Genomic DNA, 23,679 nt, shown 5'->3' with positions numbered 1-23,679 from the left:
TAAATTGCTTTTCTGTTCCTTTTGATTCTTCTGACACTTTAGTGCCAAATCTTCAGTTGTTTATAGTGAAGTTACTCAGTTTTGTTAGCACTTATTTTGTCTGAGCTATATTTGAATTTTATGTTCAGTGTCAGAAGCACAATTCCTTTGTAGCTTAATGGCTTAAAATGTGTAATCACAGTATCAGCATCTTGAGTCAGCGTTCCTAGAAAATGCTCTCCTATGATCTAGTTGATAATTTTTTTAATTATTGAGACCAATATCGTATGTTTGCCTATTATAAAAGGATAGCTTTAGTACAAGAACCAGCTGATTGAGAATATGCTATTTTTAATCCAAAATTGGTTGTACTCAGTATTGAGATAGCTGCTACTAGGAAAGTAGAAGATATCTTGTCTCTGTGTGGTGGAATGCCTCTTCTGGCAGGAGAAGTGTTCTGGGAATAGATTGATCCTGAGGACTCACTGGAGCCTTGGTGTTACTGAATGGTTGTCATTGGTTTGTCACGTGATGTAGTTGCAAAGGTTAGGGTAGGTATAGTGTTTAGCAAAATTTAAAACCACAAGTATTGCATTATATGAAAAGATAAACCTTTTGACGACATCTTGGATGTCTTTAATAAATACAAAGCTGCTTTTTAAAGTAGGGTTTTGTGACTGCATAAATTGTTGCTTAGTATATAAACATAATTTGCAAATAGAACTGGTTATATGCACACATTTTGATAAACTGTCTTAATTCTGTTTGCTCTCTTTGCAGGCTGCGGACTTGAGTAAACCAATAGACAAAAGGATATACAAAGGAACACAACCTACATGCCATGACTTCAATCACTTAACAGCCACAGCAGAAAGTGTATCTCTTCTAGTTGGCTTCTCTGCAGGCCAGGTCCAACTTATAGACCCTATTAAAAAAGAAACTAGCAAATTATTTAATGAAGAAGTAAGTTGAAATCTTAACATCGTTGCATGCAATGTATTTGTGATTAAAGATCCTAGATTCTCAAAGTTCTGTAGGTGGCTCCATTTGCCTATATAGCTTATCATTCAGTCACTACCTTTGTTTTTCAGCTGTTTCATTGGTTTGGAATACCTACACAAAAATGTTATTCATGAAGGAATCTTTTGGGGTTAAAAATTAAAGATTAAAAATTAGGACTTTCTAGTTTGGGTAATACTGTAAGTAGAGTTAATGACAGTTAACTGATGGAAAAAGGTCTACAAATCTAAATGTTGCTGCATGTGCTCTGCAGTCAGTTGTTTCTGAGGCTTCTGGTTCCGAATGAAGAAGAAAACATTTAAACCCCTATTTAACTAATATATTATGGTCAAAATATTAAATAAGGTAAAAATACCAATTTTTATGGTTAGGATGTACAGCAGAAACTGTCTGTATCAAGAATTCCTAAAGGCTAGGAAGTCTAGGATATCAAGCTGAATGCTGCATAGAAAAAGCCGAAGGCTTATGAGGTCTTGGCTATGTGATGTTCCTGAAAGAAACTCTCCATCTGCTTTTTCTTCTGCTGAGTAATAAGGAAAGATAGAAGGGAGTACTACGGGGCAGTCTAATGCCAAGTTACAAGACTGCTGGCTCTGATTATCTGGTAGTATTGGCATTCTTAGAAAAGTAAGTGTCTGGATGCTAACAAGGAAAGAAATCTGGTAACTGGTACAACTTTTGACAGCATTTTCTGCAGAGGATAAGCTATGGGAATTTGGGTGGTTTGGGGCGTATGGTTGTTTTTTGGGGGATGGTATTTTGCTCCTTTTTGTGTTACAGTCCAGCTGCAGGTGAATTGTGGGGGGGTAATAGCAAAGAGCTTTGCAGGTTTCTCTCTCTCTCTCTCTCAGAAATTTCAAATCTGGATAAGAGCTTTGCAGATGGAAGTTAAGCCTTGTCAGCTTTCAAACTGAGCAAGCATATCTCTCCCACCCCAGAGGGATGTGTTGCCTTGCTCTGTCTTTGTGCAAAGAAGATTGAAGTATTGTTCTCAATGGGGATGTTTTATAATTAGAACTGTCTAATTCCTCCTCAGCTTTCTAAAAGTAGCTACATCTAGATCAGAAGAGGGGTGTTTTTCTTCTTACCTAGCCTTTTCCCACCTGCTCTGTCTCTCTGCTTGTGTTGAGTGGGAAACAGTGCTGGAGAATCTCTTAATGTTGCATGCAGTACTCTGGGAGAAGCCTCTGTATAAGCAGTTGAAACGTTCATTTTAGCATTGTCCTAACAGGCTTCGCTCTGCACTACTGCCATCTCCAAAAAACCACAACACACCCCAAACCAAAAAATCCCAAACTTTGTCATTGCTGCAACTTTACCACTGGGAGTGTTAGTCTGGATGTGAACAAGTTACTTGTGTAAGTACAGGTCTGATTTAATCTTGTATGATGATAGTGTAAGTATTACAAATCGCAGTAGAAATACTATAAACAGCTGGAGTTTCATCTCACAGAGCAGTTCCCACTCTTGTAGCTGAACTGTAGTTGCTTTGAAAAAAACTTCTGCTGGAATACTTACATAAAGGTGCAATGCATGTTTACATGCCTTGATGTTGTTTACTCTCTAGTGTCTACAGTATAAAGCTGTGTTGCAGGCTGAATAGTTCTTGTGGTAGTCCACGATTGATGGAAGCACTGAAGCCACTTTTCATTAGACAGTATTGTCTTTTCTCTGTGCTATAACCAGCATTACTTCACTGCGGTGGGAATACATTATTTGACAGTTTGGTGGAAATTAAATGAGATGATCTATTTTCTGCGAAGTTAACACAAGGATTTGCTCAGTGCTACCAAAACTACGCGCACAGTAGGCTAGAGTTAAATGACAAATTCTTGTTCCTGCACTGAGCTTATCTACAGTTACAACCAATTCTAAAACTTTTATATATTTTTTAATCTGTCAATTACGGTATTGAAGTTTGCCCTGGAAGTGTTTGGAAGTTCTGGCTTGTGTCTAAAAGCCATTTCAGAGAAACATCAGTGAGCATTGATGTTTGAGCCAGTTCGTTTGCTTCAGGATGAAGGTGCCTGTTGGATTTTGAATATATTTAGAGTTTAGATAGTGTTTGAGAATAAACATGTCTTCATAGGCAGAAGGTGGTCTAAATGAGTGTTTACATCTTTCAACAGATTTAGCACTAGTGCTAGAGGTAATAGAATTCACCACCTGTCCTGTTGGTAATTTGGTGATTCAGGTAGCCCAAAGCTTTGTTTTGACTATCACCTGTGATAAAGCAATCAGGATAGCACTTAATCATATGTGATATGTGAAATAACTTGTTATGACACGGAAGGTTATGTTGAACTTAAAATGCAATAGCCTTAATGCAGTCTAACTTGTTACTCTTCGGTTTTAGGTTGGTGGTTTTTTTTTTATTTCTATTAATGTAGAAGACAATAGGGACTTGAAAGGCTGAGGTGAGTGATACTATGCAGCTTGTGGCTGCCTACCTAAATCAATCTGTATCAACAGTGGTATTCCTTCTAGCTGTGTCAGAATTAAATTATTGATATTTTCTTATTCCCAAACCCAACCAAGTATACCTCACAGATTCAGTTGTTTCCAGGTGATAGTTGGTTATTCTCAAGCTAGCCAATTGAATTATGTTTCTTCCATCTTAATTTTTTTTATTCTTTTTTTTTATTTAAACTAAAGCCTTAAGCTGCATTTTTTTTCCTAATAAAATTTTCCTATACCTGTGTTGCCAAAGCTCTTTGTCAGACCTTAATGCATATTCCCTGATTGCCTCAGTTTTTTCATTCCTTTGTGGCCTATGCCTATGATTTTGTCCCTTCAAGCTTGTTCAAAACATGGCTACCAAAATAATCTTACTTGGCTTGTCTTCCTGACTGGTGACTGAAGTTCCTTCACTTACTATTCTTCCACCAAACTGAACATAAGCTCCTTATCCCAGCTACTCCGATGATTTGCTTGATACTGCATTCAGTCCATTCTTGTAATGCATCTGCCAGTCATACTGACTTCAGGTCTTGTTTTGTTGTGCTGCAAAAGTGTGTGAGCCCAGTTGAAAGCTTTTAAAACTTCAGGAAGTTGTAACTTCAGAGTTTTTATCTTCCCGCTGAATTTAAAGCTCTGCTGGTTGAGAAGGAGATGAGTTGTAGTCACTTGCTGCATATCGGCTTAAAGTCTTTCTGCGTCTTGTCTCTTTGAGCTAATCTGTTCTCATTGCAGATTGCAATCTTCTGTTCTGTTCATCGCCTCCTTGAGGTAAAGATCAGGTTTGCAGGATTTCCGTGCAATATTTAAGATTGTGTACCCCAACATAATTATGGACTTAAAATGCCATTTCTTGTGTAAAAGTTGAGTAACTGTTCTTATGAGTAGAGGTTTAATGTCAGGTAGAGCTGCTCTAGTAGAGGAGAGCAAGAAATTTTGCTTTGTTGCCATATTAGCGGTAGTTTCGTAATGAGAAGACTATTGCCTATAGCAAGCCAGCTATGGACTGATGTTCCCTGTCCATATTCTCTTGGTGTGTACCAGGTAACTTTCTGTCTAATATTTCTGATATCATCATTACTGAGACATGAATGATATATATCAATGAGCACATGACAAACTGTTTAAAATATCGCAACAGAAGCTAAGAATATGTTATTTTAAAGCTACGGCATTTGAGGAAAATTTCCCAGATGAAGTTACGTCTCTCAGCTCTCAAGTACAAAATGACAGATTTAACCAGTGAGAAATTATAGAAGAGAGGCTTCCTGGTCTTAGACAGCAGCAAAAGTATATGCAAAAGTATAATCTAAAATGACCAGCTGCTGCTTTCGAGTGATAGTTACAGTCCCAGAATGGATAACAGTCAACGTATTATCCATTAGTTTGGTTTTTTTGTTTGTGATAAACAGCATAGCAAGGTTTTTGGGGGGATTTTTTTTATTTCTTTTGGTTTTTAACGCTTTTGTAACTTGTTCTGGTATTTCCTTAGGCTCTTTGTATTTGCATTCTTGCCTTTTGTGTGGCTCAGCTCTTCTTTCAGCCTATAATCAATCTATGTCAAATACAAATCTTGAATGTGCATATAAAGAATTATTTGTCTCCAAGTTGCAGTTGAGTGATGCCATGGATGACTTGGTAAGTTTTAAAAGTCCACCAGAACTACACTGGCAAACTTAAGGAGTCAAACTTTCTCTCTCCTTTCTTACAGCATTGAAGACATTATGATCAGCAATATTTGTTTAATGTGTGTGTTCATTCTTTTGCAATGATGGACTCTATTAAAATATTTTTCTTTAAAGGAAACTTCTTAATTAGGTGGTATCTGAGAGTATTAACAGGTCCTTGGCTAATGAATGAAAAGTAATTGGAGGGTGAGGATTCCAAGGTGAGGAGTATGCCCTGCCTTCTGAATTCACTGAACCACATGCATTTAACTACTAACTTTCCAGCCACATGATAACAGGGTCACTGTGTATGTAGCTTTTGCTCCCTGAATCAGTAAAAGCTGGTTAAGGTTCCTAAAGCCTCTCTTTCTTCTTTCAGAGGATGGATTTTATTTGTGATTTCAGGTAAAACCAGAGTCTAAATTTACTGTTGTTGATTTGTAACCTGTTTGCTATGTCGTACAGAGGAGTAACTGCCTTTTTTCCCTTTAGCTCATTCTGTGTTTTCTTGATTGTTTCCCTTTCATGTACTTCAACCTACACAGTGAAAAATAAACCTAAGAACACTACCTTTAGATTCATAACAACAGGTTGGCTTGATTGAAGTATGTTCTTTGTGGAATGTGGCTGGACCATAATAATAACCTTCGGTAGCACCTTGTCTGAGAATAATTTCCTCTTTACTGCCTGATAAGATGATAAGTTTTTGCGAATACAGTAAGATAGCTTCTTTCTAGAAAGTTGAGTTCACTTTGATTAAGTATTGTTCCCCATCCCCCCAGAAAGCTCAGATTTACAGTTAATCATTAAAACTTTAATTTTCAGACTTTCTGATGTGTATCTTCTTTGTGTTTTCACAGAGACTAATAGACAAGTCCAGAGTAACCTGTGTAAAATGGGTACCAGGTTCGGAAAGCCTTTTCCTAGTAGCTCATTCCAGTGGCAATATGTACTTGTATAACGTGGAGCACACTTGTGGTACCACAGCCCCGCACTACCAGCTACTTAAACAAGGAGAAAGTTTTGCAGTTCACACGTGCAAGAGTAAATCCACAAGAAACCCTCTGCTTAAATGGACAGTAGGTGAGGGTGCCCTGAATGAATTTGCCTTTTCCCCAGATGGGAAGTTCTTGGCGTGTGTGAGCCAGGATGGCTTTCTTCGTGTGTTTAACTTTGATTCAGTGGAATTGCATGGTACAATGAAAAGCTACTTTGGTGGACTGCTGTGTGTGTGTTGGAGTCCCGATGGGAAATACATAGTAACAGGTGGAGAGGATGACTTGGTAACAGTTTGGTCTTTCGTGGACTGTCGAGTAATAGCAAGAGGCCACGGACATAAATCGTGGGTCAGTGTTGTTGCATTTGATCCATATACCACTAGTGTAGAAGAGAGTGACCCGATGGAATTTAGCGGAAGTGATGAGGATTTCCAAGACCTTCATTTTGGCAGAGATCGAGCAAATAGTACGCAATCTAGGCTATCCAAAAGGAACTCTACAGACAGTCGTCCAGTAAGTGTTACGTATAGGTTTGGTTCAGTAGGCCAGGACACACAGCTCTGTTTGTGGGATCTTACAGAAGATATCCTCTTCCCCCACCAACCTCTCTCAAGAGCAAGGACACATACGAATGTCATGAATGCCACAAGTCCACCTGCTGGAAGTGGTGGAACTAACCCAGGAAGTAATGGAAACAGTATCACAACACCTGGAAACTCTGTACCCCCTCCTCTTCCACGGTCAAACAGCCTTCCACACTCTGCAGTCTCAAATGCTGGCAGTAAAAGCAGTGTCATGGATGGTGCCATTGCTTCTGGCGTTAGTAAATTTGCAACCTTATCGCTACACGATCGGAAGGAAAGACACCATGAAAAAGATCACAAGAGAAATCATAGCATGGGACATATATCTAGCAAGAGCAGTGACAAACTGAACCTAGTTACTAAAACCAAAACGGACCCAGCTAAAACTTTGGGAACACCTCTCTGTCCCCGAATGGAAGATGTTCCCTTGTTAGAGCCTCTTATCTGTAAAAAGATAGCACATGAAAGACTGACTGTGTTAATTTTTCTTGAAGACTGTATAGTCACTGCTTGTCAGGAGGGATTTATTTGCACATGGGCAAGGCCTGGTAAAGTGGTAAGTTTTAATCCTTAATGCTGCATCAAAGAACTAGAACTCTGAATAGGTAGTTTTCTTGAAACATAAATGAATGTTGAATATAAAATTTCTTTATGCTTAATGTAAAAAAAAAAAAAAAAAAAAAAAATCCTCAGAGCCATACTTTTGGATACTGCATGCCATATTTCTGAATGATTTGAAGTGTCTTGGATACAATTATTAAGTATAGTTGCCTTCCAGCAGAAGAAATAAATACTGTGCATTTAAACTATTGATCAGTGTTCTTATACTTAAGCATAACCACAACATGGTGAAAGCTATTTATGTAAAAATTGAAGTAAAACCTGTCAATCACTAAAATAATTATAATCCTTCTAATGTTTTTTACAACATACAGCACTCCCCATGAGAGTAGCTTATGAAAAGCTGCTGCTTTTAAGTCTAATGAGAAATGTAAGCCTCTGAAAAAATTAAAACCAAAGTATTTTGTTCCTCCATACTTTTCTGTGGTGGCCTGCCATTAATGTAAAACCACTTCTTATTAAAATGTCAGCCATTTTATGCACAGATTTGTGAGACCTTTACTGACTGTAGTTTATGCTCTTGAAATTGTGAATCACTATTATCAAGTAACTCTAATTTTTTATTTATATATTTGTTAAGTTAGGGAGAATCATGCAAGCTTTCTCTAAGTAGTTTCAGTGTTATGTTACTGTCAGTTTTGTTAGGCAATTTGATCATCGACAAGCTCGTGCTTTTTGATGGCACCTGTTCTATCAGTTGAACCTTCATTAAAATATATTACTAGTTTTAACTCTTGTTGTTAATGCACTTGAACACAGATAAAACTTTATTTTTCTTCTGTCCAATGTATAGCAAGCTAAATTTTGAATGAAGCTAAATGTGGTGATTATTTTGTTAGAGTACTTTGTGCTACAATAGCTTTTTTTGCCAGCAACATTTTAAAGGAATACATCTATGAAAACATTATCAGAGTTGATCTCGCAAAAAGGACCATTATTTATGTGAAAAATTCTGAAAGGGGATGTAGGTTATCACCTGAAGAAAAAGAAATAATCTGGTAATACCTGAATATTGCCACGTTGGGCAACCTAAATGAAAATCTGATGTTCATTAGGTTTTAACCATTTGGTTCATAAATCTGACTTTTGAAGTGGCGGTACTGTATATATTTATATACCACATCTTCATTGCTATAAACTTTTAAGTAAAACTCAATAATTTTTCTTAAAACTGTCTGTATAATGTAAGTTTCTTTGAGATGTTATCAAATTTGTTGCAACATAGGTATGTGTAGAGAGCTATGTCCGCTCTGCATCTTAATGCATCTTTAAAGGTTGAATCTAAAACTAAAAATTGTAAACCCTTTTCTGGGGAGAAGAAAGGAGGGTGTTACCTAAAAGTATTTTTTGCCTAAAAACTACAGATCCAGCATTAATTTAAAAAAAAAAAAAAGCACCCTAAAAAACACTAAACTATTTAAAATGTTTGTCTTAAATGAAAATACTAAAGCAGTTATCACTTTTGTGACTCAGTGCAATTCAAATATCTTATGAATTAACTTTATACATGTACAGCAGTGCCTCAGATTTCTATTGTGACCTATATTTTCTTTTTGTTCTAAAACTCCTTTGTGTACTACTAAACACTACACTGTTAAATTTATTTTCAGTGGCTGAGGTGGGTTTTGTTAGACTGGGTATAACTTAAATATTTTTGTGTATTGACTTTGATTTGGAGTATGGCATTTCAAATATTTCAGAGATAAAGTATGCAGTACCAAAAAATCAGGATTTATGTATTGGCCAATATGGAAAACTTTAATTACAGGTAAGTAATTTTCATGCTGAAGTTATCACTTTCAAAATTAGTATATTGCACACTGATGTAAATGCCATATTGTTTAGGAAGTATTTACTTAGAAATTTTCAAATGAATTTGTTTTTCTGATTTCACTTGCATTTCTAGTGAGCTCACTCTGCTGGTAAAAACTAAATTTTGGTGGCATGTTTACAGGGCTTTGATAGGAAAATATTTGTGCCAGAAGGACATTATGAGCATCCTTTTTGTTTATAGGAAAGCACTTAATAATTTTATTTAATGAAAATTGTCAAAGTATAAAACACTCATGGTAATGTCTTTCTTACTGGGTTATATACCATTCATTCCTGTTTCGACAGCTGTTTTATCCAAGGCTGTCCCATTACTCTGGGGTTTAAAGCTGCTATTTCTAGTCTTCCTTTTGACATATGGGTCCCCAAGTGATCTTAAAACTCCGTCACGTTTTTGTCTGCCAACTCTAGAGTGAAAGCCTCTGAATCTTGCTGCTTCTTCCATCATTGCCTCAAAAGGCCTTCATTAAATTCATGCCACTGCCAGCCTAAAGAAAGAATTGGATGGAAAACTGAAGCAGGCTTGCAGTGTCTAATGTAATTTCCACTGAGCCAGTGCTACCTTTCCCTTTTCTTTTTTAATAGCCATCAAAAGATGCGCTGGATAATTGGACAGTGTATGACAAACTCTCTTCATTTTTCTGGTTGGGCTGGTGCTGCCCTTAGTGGGGAAAAAAATCCAGAAATGTCTCTTCAGCCGTGATCCTTATGATAGCTGATAGGCTGTACAGTGCCTAGAGTGTCCTGACTGTTTAGAAACTTTCCAAATTACTACTTCAGTGTATACATAATCATACCTTGAGCTTCCTCACTGGAAGTACCATTCTTGCATTGCACTTCCAGAAGTGTTGTACTAACTCCCAATCAGAGTGAGGTCAAGTGAATGGCAAAATTCAGTAAGAAACAAGTTGAATGAGGCTCAGGATTCATTAGTTTCAATTTTTTACTCTCACTTTTTGTTAGCCTGTTTCCAAGGAAAAAGGTTCAGGGTGGTGAGAAAAATAGGTTGCCTTAAAAAGAGTATGAACTTTCTTCTCAACATGGTGACAGTTAGCTGTCTCCTCTCCCCGCCTGTCTTTCCTAGTCCCTGGTGGGAAACTTAAATGGCACTATAGAACTGTTGTATTAATCTGAAAACGTAGAAGGAGAATTTTAAAGGAACCAAGGTAAACTTCACGTGTTATCTTTATAACTACTTCAAACTGAATTACAGGACCTGCAGAAACAATTGAAAACAAAACAAAAAAACCCCCAAACAACCCAACAAAACCCCCTAAAAACCAAAGTGGTACCTGCATATGCAAAACAAGTTTTCTCTGAACTTAGTGGTCAGAGAAACTGTATGATTTCTGTGTTTGACTTTAGAATTAACTGTTCACCGTCTTGTACAATTACTCCATTTTATCTAAGTAAAAGTTGCTGATTAGTTGTTTCCTTTGTAAGAAAGCTCAAGGTAAGATTGGCCAGAAGTATGAACAGGTGAAATGGCAGTGTATAACCTAGCAAGATAAACATGCTACCATTTTGTAAAACAAATGCACATGGAATTTATTTATTTGACTTATTGTACAGGAAAACTTAGACTTAAATTATAACATCCTTGAATTTTCTAGTTAACTACAATTGTAGTACAGTATCATGTTTTAGTATGACTTCGGTTTTAGTGAAAGTACTTAAACATTCATGTACTATATTTGAGTGAGATGAGCAGCTATACATACTAATTCTTCCTCAATGGAAAGGAGCATTTCATCATTACAATTGAAGTTCAATTGCTGGTATTTAAGTACTATCAAATAGATTTCTTTTAACGTGATACGGTATCTGTATAAACTTCAGGGATGATTATAGTAAAACTGAAACACAGCTATATGACTTCAGGTTACCATGCTGAAATTTGAAGCTTTCTGTAATGTGCATAATAGCAAAGTTGCACATAGCATACCCGCATTATCAGGGTGAATTTAAACCTAGTACACTGGTGTGATATTTATAGCAAGGTATGTGTGTTTGCGCGTGTGCGTGTGTGAGAAGGTGTGACTAGTGGCTCCAGTAAAGCCAGGAGAGATCATAACCCTGTAAAGGCTTTATGATGAGGATGTCTGGATTAGGAAATAACATGACTTTTACTAAACGCTTTTCAGAAAACCCATGTTCTGAATTATCACCTCTTAAAATTTGATTATGTACTTGGAATAACTGTATATGTCTGCCCCTTTAACAACATAAAGCTACTAAATTAATATTTAAAATGCTGGCCTGCTTATGTTACAATAATAAAATTTGTGTCAGTTAATTTACTGTCGATTTACATGTAAAGATTAAACAATATTTTTTCTGCATTTTATGAATTCTGTATACTGGAGTTTGTTAAAGATTGACATGTTAGGTGATACTGTACAAAATTGTATTGACTACCTTTAGTGAAAATCAAAAGTAAAATTCATATGTATTTCCTTTTTACACTTCCATCTAATTTCTTGACAACTTGAATAAATTTCATAGAGCCTTTCTAACATGAACTATTGTTAATTTAACTGTTGCAATAATTAAGCTTTAAGAAGTATTGTTGGTATATTTATAATTTTAAGAAGACCATGTTTGTTTCATACTGCTTATTTTTAGCTGTTCTGTTGTCACTGTTACAGCTGAAGAACTTTACTAAATACTTGACATTACAAAATAACTTGCTGGGGTTGTCCTCTGTATACTGATGTTAAATAAAAATGTGTGATTGAACTGTAAATGTAGATAACTTTCAATAGTCCTTTCCACATTTGAGTTTTAATTTATCTTGCAGTCCTTAGGTGGTCTTATGCTATCATACTGTGCTGAACAAATGGCCATAATGAAAGCTGTTAACTTGCCATATTTTAAAGTAAGAAGTTGATCGCATCCTGTAACCTGCTCTGAGTAAATGTTTCACTCATCTCAAGACGATGCATACCTTTTGATGTTTAAATCTTACTGATAAGGTCATGTCTCACGAAACTTACTTTTTTTGAGGAGTAGAGTAATATGAAATAGAATACTTATCAAACCACTTATCAACTTGTTTAAACTCAGATTCAGTAAAACACGGACACGGATGTATCTAGATTCTCTCTGCCTACCTGTCAAATAGGAGCTGGGGCAGAGTGTTGTCGTTCCTTCTAGGACTCTACAGGAGCTCTTTCCTCTGTAGACATTGGTGCAGGGTATGTTCTTTATTCCACCTTTAGGTCTTGGCATTTACCTAATGAATGCTGAATTTACAACCCTGAGGATATGGCTCACTCAGATGATTCAAACATCTGGAGAAACCGTGGCTAGTCTAGAACTAAACTTGTCTGAACTAGAACTAAACTAGTCTAAAACTTTGGCTGCAAAATTTCTTGGAACCAATTTAGGCAAAGACTTAAGACATTGCCCTTCCATCTGAGCGGACTAGGGATTGTGGCACCCTTGCAGCAATGGTTCCATGTTAACCGATGAAGGAGCCAAACAAATGATATTTACTAAAGTGTTTCAAAGACACTTTTGAGAAATTTCAGTGAAAAAGTTAGTTACTTTGGGCCCAGTCTAACTGAGGTAGGACTCTGTCTCTTGGGCAAAAATACTCTGTAGACTAAAGCTGATGAAATCATCTTACATGAACTTGAGAACTTTCTGGTACTTCAGAAGATACTGATTGACCACTATGGTGGTCTATATATGTAACACATATGTATATTTAAGAACAGATACCAGTGGAGGAACAAAATTAAATCTGTCCTGAAAGCTTCTGGGAACATCCAGTTACATCAAATGATGCAAGAACTGTTTGGTCAAACCAGTTTCTCAACAGTCAGCGTGAGCATGAAACAAATCCAACTTCCACAAGTTTTGTGGTCATAGAAGATACTTTGGCAAAAGATGTCTTGGAACATGAAAATGTTGTCTTGCTTGTCTTTATTGAATAACGTTGCACAAACTTCTCAAGGAAATAACTTGTATGATCACATTATTTTCTGGTTTTTGAAGTTGGATTTTAGGTAGGTGCTGATCAACCTTATAGAATTCATTTTGTTCATTTCTTCTCCTGCTAAGATCACACTTCTTTTACAACTAACCCAAATGGGGTTGCCTTAAGTCATACGTTTTTTCCTGAGGTTTTCCCTGGTTTATCTCAATTTCATTATTTTCTAATCTGAAAATTTTAAACCTTCCAGACTTTTGTAGTTTGAGGAAGCTAGAGAAACAACCGTTCCTAAACATGTGAGTCCTTACTATCTAAACGAAGCTTAAGGTCCTATTTCTCGAGCCAAATCAGATTTCTGCTGGCAAAGACTTCTGTGCTTTTCCCAGCACACAAATAGTTGCATCTTAATTTTTTTTCCTCTTGAACACGCATATCTTCCACTTGCCAATCATATACTAGTCTTGAAGTAATCTTGCCTAATACCACTAGACAGATTTTTTGTTAGTCTTAGTCTGCTGGTTTTTTAACAGATTTGACTTTTCTTTTTGTTGACAATGAGTAAAATGGTGATACACCTCTGTTAGGAGAAAAACTCCTTTACGCACACAGAAGAGAAGTTGCAAGTGAAGTCTCCTTGATGCTACTACGTGCTTTTACAAGATCTGGTGTCAAATCGTTTAAGTATTTATGCTTTTCTGTAACACTACAAGAACACAGAGGGAAAAAAAAGCAAACAGAAGACAAATAATATATTCAAAACTCTGTTTAGTGAACATATAGACTGTGTAAAGATAAGTATCAGCTTTATTGTATCCCCCTAAATCCCATACAAAATATTTCTCTGTAGTATGTTATGTGAATGTTCAGCATGTGCTTCCTTGAACATTCTCAGTTAATCAATTTTATGACTCCATTAGAGATTAATAGCTGATTTAGTGAGTATATGCAGTTCAGAGATTTATGCTAATAAATGCTGATTCATTTGGATAAGAAACTGTTGGGAGATTTTGTTCGTGCAAATCTTAAAACCAATTCAGCTGATTTGACTACAGAATTTTAAACAAACGTGAAAAATCTCATTCCGTTTTGGCATATTGTTATTGCTCTAATACTGTATTGGACTGTGGGCTCTTTTGTCAAGCAAAGGTCTCATTCCAGATTACTTTTTCAAATTACTCAGGAATACCACAGTTCTGGACAAGAATAAACTACCCATGGAATATTCTTCAGATAACAAATTCTGATTGTTTCATATACTGGCAATAGCAGAAAGGGTTTAAATCAATGCCATTTTTGTATGGGCATTCATTAATTCAGCCATTTTTTTAATTGGTTCAATTGCATTAGTGAAGTGTGCCATGAGACCAATTAAACTATATATGCCCAAAAGGGGTTTTTGGTTTGAGTTTGGCTTTTTTTTTTTTTTACATTGGTTGTTTGTTACATTGGATCCTTTGCTTTGTTTTTTCTACCTTTCAATTTCAAAACAGAAAGTAGGAAAGACGTGCAGAGTTCCGACACCAGCAAGTTACCGAGAGTCAGCTGAGCTGTTACTGCAGGAGCGCGCGCTTGTCCAGGGCCAAGGCTGAGCGTGTGCCCGGAGCGTTGCGAAGTAGCGCACAGACATTCACTTCCCATATCCTGCTCATGTGTCCAAACTTGCAGTTTATTGTCTAGATTAGTGAAACTACATGTGATTGCATCTTTGGCTCCAATTAATCCTGTTCTAATTTACATGAAAAAAATACTAACTCAGTAGTTACTGATGACTTTTTTTCTACTTTGTAGTATCTTCCTGATTTCTTTTTTTTTTAAATACAGCAATTACGTGCTGGTCTCTCATAGAATTAGTTTCTGTTGTGAAACCTTGTGTTTCATATCCTTGGAAAAAACCCAAAACTTGGCTGGAGCTTGTGTGGAATTTTTTTTAAAAATAACCCCTCCTGCAATCTCATGAATTGTGAGGATGGGTAGTCTTAACACTGCTGCAGGTCTTTCTGAACAGGCCACAGCTATGAGTGCCATGAACCTTGGGTGGAAATGACCTTACTGATCGTATTTGTTACGGCTTTTCATTCCTACCCATGCAAGCCTATTTTTACCAAATAGCAAAGTCCTGTGTGTTTTGGGAAGTCAAGAGAATGCACAGATAAACATGGAATAGCCCTAGCAACTAGTGCTGAAACAGTTTGTGTTCAATACTCTCGCATTGCTAATTGACATAAGAAAAATGACACCGTCCTCTGTGAAAGAAGCACATTTCAGCTGTAGAGTATTCTGTTAAGATGGCAGATGATGTAGCACTTACTTGGACGACCCTCTCTGAGGTTGTGATGAAGATTGTTTTATCAAATTCCTGACTTGGGTCTCATAACTGTTCCATTTCCCACCCCCTTCTAGACCCACATGCTGACAAAATAATACTACTAATAAAAGACTACATTTTTTTAAAAAACTTTTTTGAACAGTCTCTTAATTTGCTTTTGCTGCTTGCTCAGTATGATCTGTTTGTTCTTAAACTTTAAGCTGATGCAGTGTACCGCACGGCAGATCTGCAGTTGTCGCATCTCAATTCTTTTGTGTTTTCTGTCACAGCTATTAAACTGTGCAGCTTTGCTGCTGCGCTAATAAGTTGCTGCAGCTTTTGTTCCATCTTTTACCACCTGGTTAACTAGACTGGGTGGTTTAATCACAAAAAGCACTGTGGTCTAATTTATTCTTTCTTTATAGGCAGGAGCTTTCTATGGTTTTTTATAACCTTATCCATTGCATTATTCCCAGAGAATGCGATTACAAATATTCTAGTCTCATACCCTTTGTATTACAGATTGGACTCCTATAGGGTAACTTTTGTATCAAAACTGTAACTTTTTTTGAGCCCTCGCTTGCTTTTCTAATGTGGCTTTCTAAAACTTCCTATGTTATACCCAACATGACTTCTTAAATGGCCTTGCTTGAAAGGCTCTGATATAATGGCAAAATTCTATATAATCTTTTTTGTTACTTGGGATCCACCGAGAACACTTACCACTTTGGTAAGACTTCCATGCCTAAAAGCCAAATTCTTATTCTTGCTTTTCTTGTATGAACATCTAACGTCTAAGACATCTTCTGAAATTAAGTACTTGGAAGAACTCACTAAATTCCTGATCTCTGTCACAGAAGCGAAGTTCTGGAAATGCCATCATAGCCTGGTCAAGTGTTAAGGCAGTACTTGCGAAGTTCTTGAAATGTCTGTCTGCAGACGCACAAGCATATCGGTCTTGAGATTCGTTCCACTTTGGTGTTCCTCTGGTTTGCCTGCTCAGAGTTGCAGAATTAATTCAGAGCAAGGATTGAAATGTAAGGAGTCCCTTGTATTCACTTACTCAGAGCCACCTGCACTGCACTTCTGCTCTTTCAAGCAGGGAGTATTCACGGCCTGGGAAATGAAAGCAGAACTGAGTGACTCAAGTTCCTAGTCTTGGAACTTGAATTCCAGTGTCTGGTAGTTCATGGGGAACAAGGCACCACGCTGAATTTCAGTATGTGCCGCTTGTTTCTAGAGGAGTTTTAGGAAAATGAATGAGACTTCATTTTGTTTCTCAACAATTGGTTGCATTACAGTGTAAATATGATAGTAGAATAGAGCTTATTTCTCTTTGTCTGTATAGGATGGTTATGAGCCTGTTGAAAAAGGCTTCATATTATGCCATCCCTAGTACTTTCTATGTGCTTATAAAGCATATATTTGCATATGAACAGTTTGGATCACTGATTATTAAAGACTGAAAATAATACCTTTGGACGTCTTTTTCCAGGGTACTTGAAAGTTGCTTAATGGATGTAATCTTCTGGCAAGGAAGGCCTTCCAGTTGCTACTGGATTTAATAGACTTCTGAAGAATGCTTCGGTAATGAACTGTAGAGTTCTGATTCACCTTCATCACTTTCAAACAAACCTTTCTTGGTAAAAATTTTCAGAGGTGCTTCAGTTGTTTGCTCTAAAATTCTGCCTTTTTTCCACCATCTATTCCTTAACTAATAACTAGGAAACTCTTTGTTCTCTTCTCATGAAATATGCAGTATCTTTGCACATCCTGAATGTCCATCAAGTTTAAAGACCAACCCACTTCAGTCTACCTCGACAGTGTTTGAATCAGATATCCACTACATAAACAAGTAAAAATAAAGTGTTCGTTCCTGCAGGTGTGATCTATGGAGGGCACCACATAATTAAGCACCACATAATTTATTATATATAAATGTAATATAAAAGGTGTGCACGTGTATATACACACACGCATGCACATGCATTGTCTGCTATAAATCCTACAAATGTGTCCAGATTCATAATGTGTCTGATCTGGTAGATTAGATGGTTTTTAAAAGGAAGGGCTATGGTTTTAGTAGAAACCTGATGACTTGAATCCAGCCAGTCCGGCCCTCCTTCCACCTCTTCTGTCTGCGGTCAGGGTTTTCTTCCATCAGTCATGACCTTCCAGTTCTTGGATCCAAGCAAGAAAGAGCTCCTGTAGATTCTGAAGATGTGACCTAATTCTAGACTTGTGCGCTAACTGAGCTTGTCTAGTTTGATGGATCTGAGTCACAGGATCTTAATTTTGAGGTAAGAACCTAAGCTGGTAGCTGTTTAGGAGTGGCACAGTGATACTCATTGGTGTGCTTCCAGCTTAGCTGCCATTGTGCTCTTCAGCCTGCTGGCACTTGTTATAACTAAATAATGACCTTGCAAGATGACTAAATTGTATTTTGATATTAAGCTTTTCCTAAATAAGTCTGATATACAGCTACTTTTATGTGAATGATTAAAAAGGGGCTACTATACATAAATCTGAAATGGAATCTATCCATGAATATCTATCTGTAAGGTATAGTTGCCTTAATCCGGAACAGTAGCCTCTGTCTAGCAAGGGCTGCCGTGCAGTCGTGGGATTATGCCTGAAATGAAGTTAAGTCTCATTTTATTTGAACAGTGATGTAGTTAAATAAGCTGGTAAAAAAGTTTTCCTGAATGCAAGCTTAAATTGTAATGGGAAACCTTTACTGAACTCTTGCTCAGTGTTTCATTCTCTTTTAAAACTATCAAAATAAATATTTGGTTAGATAATCTATTTTTCTATTCAAAGCTTGTAATATTCAATAGCATGTAAGAGATTGAGTGTTTCCCTGTATCAGGTTAGGTATCAAACTTGTTAATATTGGAATAGGTTCGTTTGTGGCCACCCTAATAAAATGCTGATCACTTTTTGGTGTATGATTTTTAAAGTTTCACAGTTCACAATGACTCAAAAGGCAAGGAAGATTAAATCAAACGCTGGGATCAGATTCATTGGGTGTCATAAACGCACACGATTTCTTACTTATGGAAAGCTCTTTTGTGTGCTGCTTGACTGATACAATAGTGCTTAGATTCCTTTGTAGGAAAGAAGGTGCTGATGTCTAAAGTAAGCAAGTGGTGGTAAAAATAAATTGTACTCATTTTAGCTTCAGGCTAAGAACTTTGTAAAATTAATGTCAGGTTCTCTTGCTGGATTAATGTAAACTGCTTTGTTTGCAGGGTTTATTGTCATCCCAAAACCAGGCCAATTCTCCAAGTGGAACTGTAGTATAGCCATCACACTACTGCTAGCAAATCTCTGAACACAGGACAAGAAGTAATGACAGTGGAACCAGGAGCTGTTCTTCAGGCAAAGAGCATCACAAATTATAACGTGGCAGAGTGTAAACATGGAATTATGTGAATCACATAGTAATTTGCAAAGGAATAATGTAATGAGTTCTTATTACAGCTAATACTGCTAGGCTGCTCACCCAAGGAAGAGTTTTCATTTTAAAAAAAAAAGCTTCCTTTGGTGCTGCAGGAAAAAATAGTAACATTTTTGGTTTTCTTTATACTTTTCCAGTCCAGTGTAATTTAATCTCTCTATATAAATATATAAATAAAAGAGATCTATATATAGTGTAAAATAAAGTATATTTCTTAAATTCAAGTAAGCTCAATGGTTAAACTAGTACTTCACCATTGTTTATTTTGCACTGATTTTTTTAACCAGAGATGGCTAGAAGACAGCCTGGAATGCACTCATGGAAAATGAAAGTCATTACTTTCTGGCTTCAAAATGTTATTCAGGAAGATGGATGCTGCAATCATAGATTTTTAAAACAAAATTGTTTTGCACTTAAATAGTTTAATGCTAATAGAGAATTACTTTAAAATTGGTGTCCAGACACCAGAAAAACTATGTTGTGGAGAAAAGATCCTTTGTATCTATTAAACATTTATTTTAATATTGTTGTTTCCAACTGCAATCGGCTCTGTATTATATGTATAAATAATGTAATTCAGTGATGGGGGAGGGGAGTAATGGATCATTACACTAGAAATTCTCATTCATTTAAGAAAGTGATATTTCTAATTCAGAAAATACATATTAAAATATCTTGAGTATGCATTTTTGTTTACTTTCTGTTCAAATTTGATCACTTTTGATGTAATCGATCCTTTGTTGAATTAAATGTTTGGTACGGAAATATCATCTAAACTTTGTACAACAAATTCCTTTCAAAAATATCTCACTTAGAACATTGGTTCATATTTAATATAGTTGAATTTCAATTAGGAAAGTGAAATAACATTGTTCTGTTCTTGTTCTTAATGGTTTATCTCTAAATACATCATACAGCAGAAATCTTGCAGGCAGACAACTTTGTGGGGTAAAGATTTTGTAATCACATAGTCCCGTATATTTGTCTTGGGAGTTGTGAAGTGAAAGATCCAGCAGTGGTAGATGTACACGCTTTCTGAGTTGGCAATCTAAAATTAGGTCAACATCTTGGAGTAGATGCGATTCTGAGACAGCTTGTTTGTCTTAAATCAGGCATCTCATTTATAATTCAGCGCTCTTAAACTGTTAAGTGTTGTGGAGATAGACATATCCATGTATTTGTATAGTTTAATGCTGCTTGTCTGAACACATGTTACTTTTAATCAGTCAGCAACAGAACACTTAAATTGTTTTCAGTAGTTCTTGCAAAGATTAAAAAACCCCCCAAGAGATGTTGCTCCGTGTCAAGCCCCAGGATGACAGAAGATGGAAGTATCTGCCACGTCTTCCCCTTATCCTGTGTGGCAATATTCACAGTTAGGCTTTTGCTGAATCTTGCAGCCGGGCATCAGGCAGGCAGAGTGGAACGGAGGCCGCTGGCCTGGGAATGTGGAACTTGCCCGAGTAGGCGCACGCGGTATCTCAGGGCACACATTAATGCCCTTCCTGCTCTCCCAACAACAAAGCTGGGTAGAATTTTTTAGATTGCAAGTAAACTTCAGACATTTTCAGGCATGAGAAGTTAATTTTTTTCAGGAAATGAATGCAAATTTGAGGAGAAACAACTGCAGTAGCTACTTGTAACTAGGTCTTACTCTTGTAATGCAGCTAGCATGTAGAAAACTGCCAGGTACATTTATAAGCTGGCACTTAGATTGTCTACTTTATTAAAGATGGAGCTGTACTTTACAATTCTTATCTATTTACGTTCTTCTAAAATATGAGGAATGGGGAAAATACTGAAACTGAGCAGGATTGTTGTTCAGAAGTTTTGTTTTATTAACATAGTGGGTTTAACTGTTAAAATACAGATAAACCTCATCACTGATAACTAGTGTAGTTATCTCCCTGTAGATTTCTTTTATGTAAGTGCTTCATATGGTCTGAGTCAAAATGAAACAGTTGAGAAAATATGTAATAACTTTAAAAGATTTTTTCCTCCAGCTGGAAAAACACAAGATCAGTATGGAAAGGACCGCAGTATCCAACATTAGGGTAATAATAGCAGCTACTCGCATACCTGTTTGCAGAATATGTCCCTGCTACAGATCATAGTTAAACAGCATGCAAGGAGTGTACGTGGGTTTTCTTTTTTCAGCCTCTTCTTTACTATTAGGCAGTCATCTAGAAGCTTGAACTGCCCATCCCACCCTTTATTCCATATGGGAAAAAATTATTTTAGGAAGAAGAGGGATACTAATAACTTACCTGGAATGAACTTAGAGTTTTCTACTACAGATACACCTCTTAATAAATAACTTTTTCCTACTATGTTAAAAAAAATTTAAAAGTGAGCAGAACACAGATCATCTTAATATGGAATTTTAGCTGGAGGAATGAGGGTAGGAACAATACTTGCCAGTTTGTAAAGTTGCGTGTATTTTAATTATAAAGCAGGTGGGAAAATTCAAGTTTGCCTACTAATCCAACAGCCAGAGAAGTGTAAGTTGTCTCCAGAAGTATAACAGCAAAGAACTTGGTATTAAATATCCACGAAGCACCGTATGTGCCAAACTGTGTAAGATCCACTTGAAAGCGTAACATAAATGAAAACATTCCAATGTGGACCTTCACTTCAAATTTCCAATTTTCATAGCAGAAACGATTCGCCGAATGTGAAATTTCCTTTTTCATTATAACAGTCTGACAGCCTCAGATACAGAATACGTGAGAGAGAATTACTGGTAACATACAAGATACTATTCTGATAGCCTTTTCCCTCCAAGTTAAAACTTACCAAAAATTCTGACTTCATCTTTTTCAAAAACACAACCATTTCCCTTGTGGATGAATAATTACCTACCTGATATATCAATTATAGAAGCAAACAGTTGCAATAACATTTTGAAAACAGGAAAGTATCTTGTGCATACACGATCTGAGGGAATTTTTTTTTTTTTTAGTTGAAACTTTGAAATATTTAAACTTCAGCACCTGTGGTTTGAGGTTTCCAGAAAAAGATTTTGGGAAGCTACCAATACAATTAACATAGCTTCATCAGGAACATATGATATGTTCCTGATGAGCCTTGGCCTACTGTATAATGCTAGGTAAGAGAGCTCTGAGTCTGAATGATCCATCTAATGTGGGTAGTAGGATTTGTCCTTTTTTTTTTTGTTTTTTAAATTTTGTAAGAAATAAATAACTGCAGAGAGCAAGATCCCTCAGATACAATGTTACCTATTTTTAGACCACCATTTTTACTGCTGCACACCATGCTCAACTCCAAATATATTAGCACCAAGCAACTCACCATCTTCCTCTCTGGAAAAAACGCTGGATAAGCTCATGGCACCTTTTGCTCGGAGTTCCAAAGGTAAGAAGTCGGAGGTTACTGTTACACTGTGTTGCCTGTAGAGCTGCAGTATTAATTCCATTTCCTAAGCTTAGCATCACACCTTTCTTTTAGATATATATTTTTTATATATATACACCTATGCTCAGTATTCAAACAAATACTGGATTGCCTCATTGTTGAAGCTCCCTATCTGTTCTATCAGTGTGAGCTGCTAACATGAAAGCATGACAAAGTGGGGAGGTGATGAACTGTAACAGAGCAGTAAAACTCAGCCAGTCACTCAGCCACTGCACTCTGAGATACCACGTCAGGAGCATATTTTCTGCTTATAACTGGAGGAAAGACAGCATCCACCCAGTATGAGTTTCAATAAAATGAGAAAGAGCAGTTCGCTATACTGTTATGTTCTGCTGTTTAATTCTCCCTTTATTATGATGTTCTCACTCTACTGGTGTAGAACACTTCCTCCACTAAAAGTCTGCTTATGTATTTGTTCAATCCTAGTAAGAGAAATCTGCTATTCCTCTGGCATACCTAGGACTAGTAGCAACAATACAGGTTTCCCTGCAGCGCCTCGTTCATGTGCTATAGCCTTATTTTACAAGAATTCTTGCCAGGGCTGGGACGTTTTTCCATTCTTGCTATTGAGATTCTGAAAGTTTGCTATGAAGAAATGGAATAAAATGAGCAAAGGTACAATAGGCCATGATGCAGGTGCAAGATATTCAACTTGGATAGTTGAATCTGAATCGATACCAAAAAATGGCTCTCATGGTATGCACCACAAACATTTAGCCTGCTAATATTTTCACATTTTAAAAAATCTGCTAGTAAATGTCATATTGATCCTCAGTACAGTATGTGAAAATAATACCTTCTTCAAAACACAAAGATAAACATAAGATGGACAAGTGCTTTTAAGCAGCAGATCTCAAAGGATTCATAAAGAACTTGAGTCTTGTGAGCTTCCCCACATTGAAAAGCCACAATGTGGAATTCGGGCACGCTCGAAGTTATCCAGAAGCTGAATGGTGGAACAAGGAATAGGATCTAATGCAGTCACAACAGAACCCTGCAAATGTTGAGACCCCAATTCTTAAAAAAAAAACCAACAACCAAAATAACACAACAAAAAACCCACCTACTGGAAAACCTCTAATTGAGTGAGAAGAATCATTTTCACAAATGCATAACAATAAAATCTCAGAAGGAGAGCTGAGAGCATAACGGGCATAACTTTTATTCTAGATTACTAGTATTTTTATAAAATCTTTATGTTAACGTGTATTTTACTGTATTGTTTGAGCCGCATCTTAACTGATTAGAATAGTTTGTCTGGATTTAGAGCATCAATCTCAAATTGATGCTTAAGGGTTGGCTTAGCAACTTTAATGTGATCTGCTACCCAGTGCGTTTTTTCATAGTGCCTCATGCGCAGCACTGACTTCTAATACAACATGA

The 23,679-nt window shown here is 36.6% G+C and overlaps 1 protein-coding gene across 1 annotated transcript; it reads left to right on the top strand.

Moving 5' to 3' along the window:
* Positions 1–676: 676 nt before the first annotated feature.
* Positions 677–19,199, top strand: WDR20 (WD repeat domain 20; the record flags this gene model as incomplete). The annotated part of the gene is given in 3 exon segments (XM_009580863.1): positions 677–942; positions 5,984–7,261; positions 18,653–19,199. Coding segments are annotated over 3 exon segments (1,598 nt in total), but the record flags the coding sequence as incomplete, so codon positions are not given.
* Between the last annotated feature and the right edge of the window lie 4,480 nt (positions 19,200–23,679).

This window comes from Fulmarus glacialis, unplaced genomic scaffold (assembly GCF_000690835.1).
Source record: "Fulmarus glacialis isolate BGI_N327 unplaced genomic scaffold, ASM69083v1 scaffold39716, whole genome shotgun sequence".
Classification (NCBI taxonomy): Eukaryota; Metazoa; Chordata; class Aves; order Procellariiformes; family Procellariidae; genus Fulmarus; species Fulmarus glacialis.
Note: the sequence above shows the minus strand (reverse complement) of the source record. Positions and strands in the feature narration are given on the sequence as shown.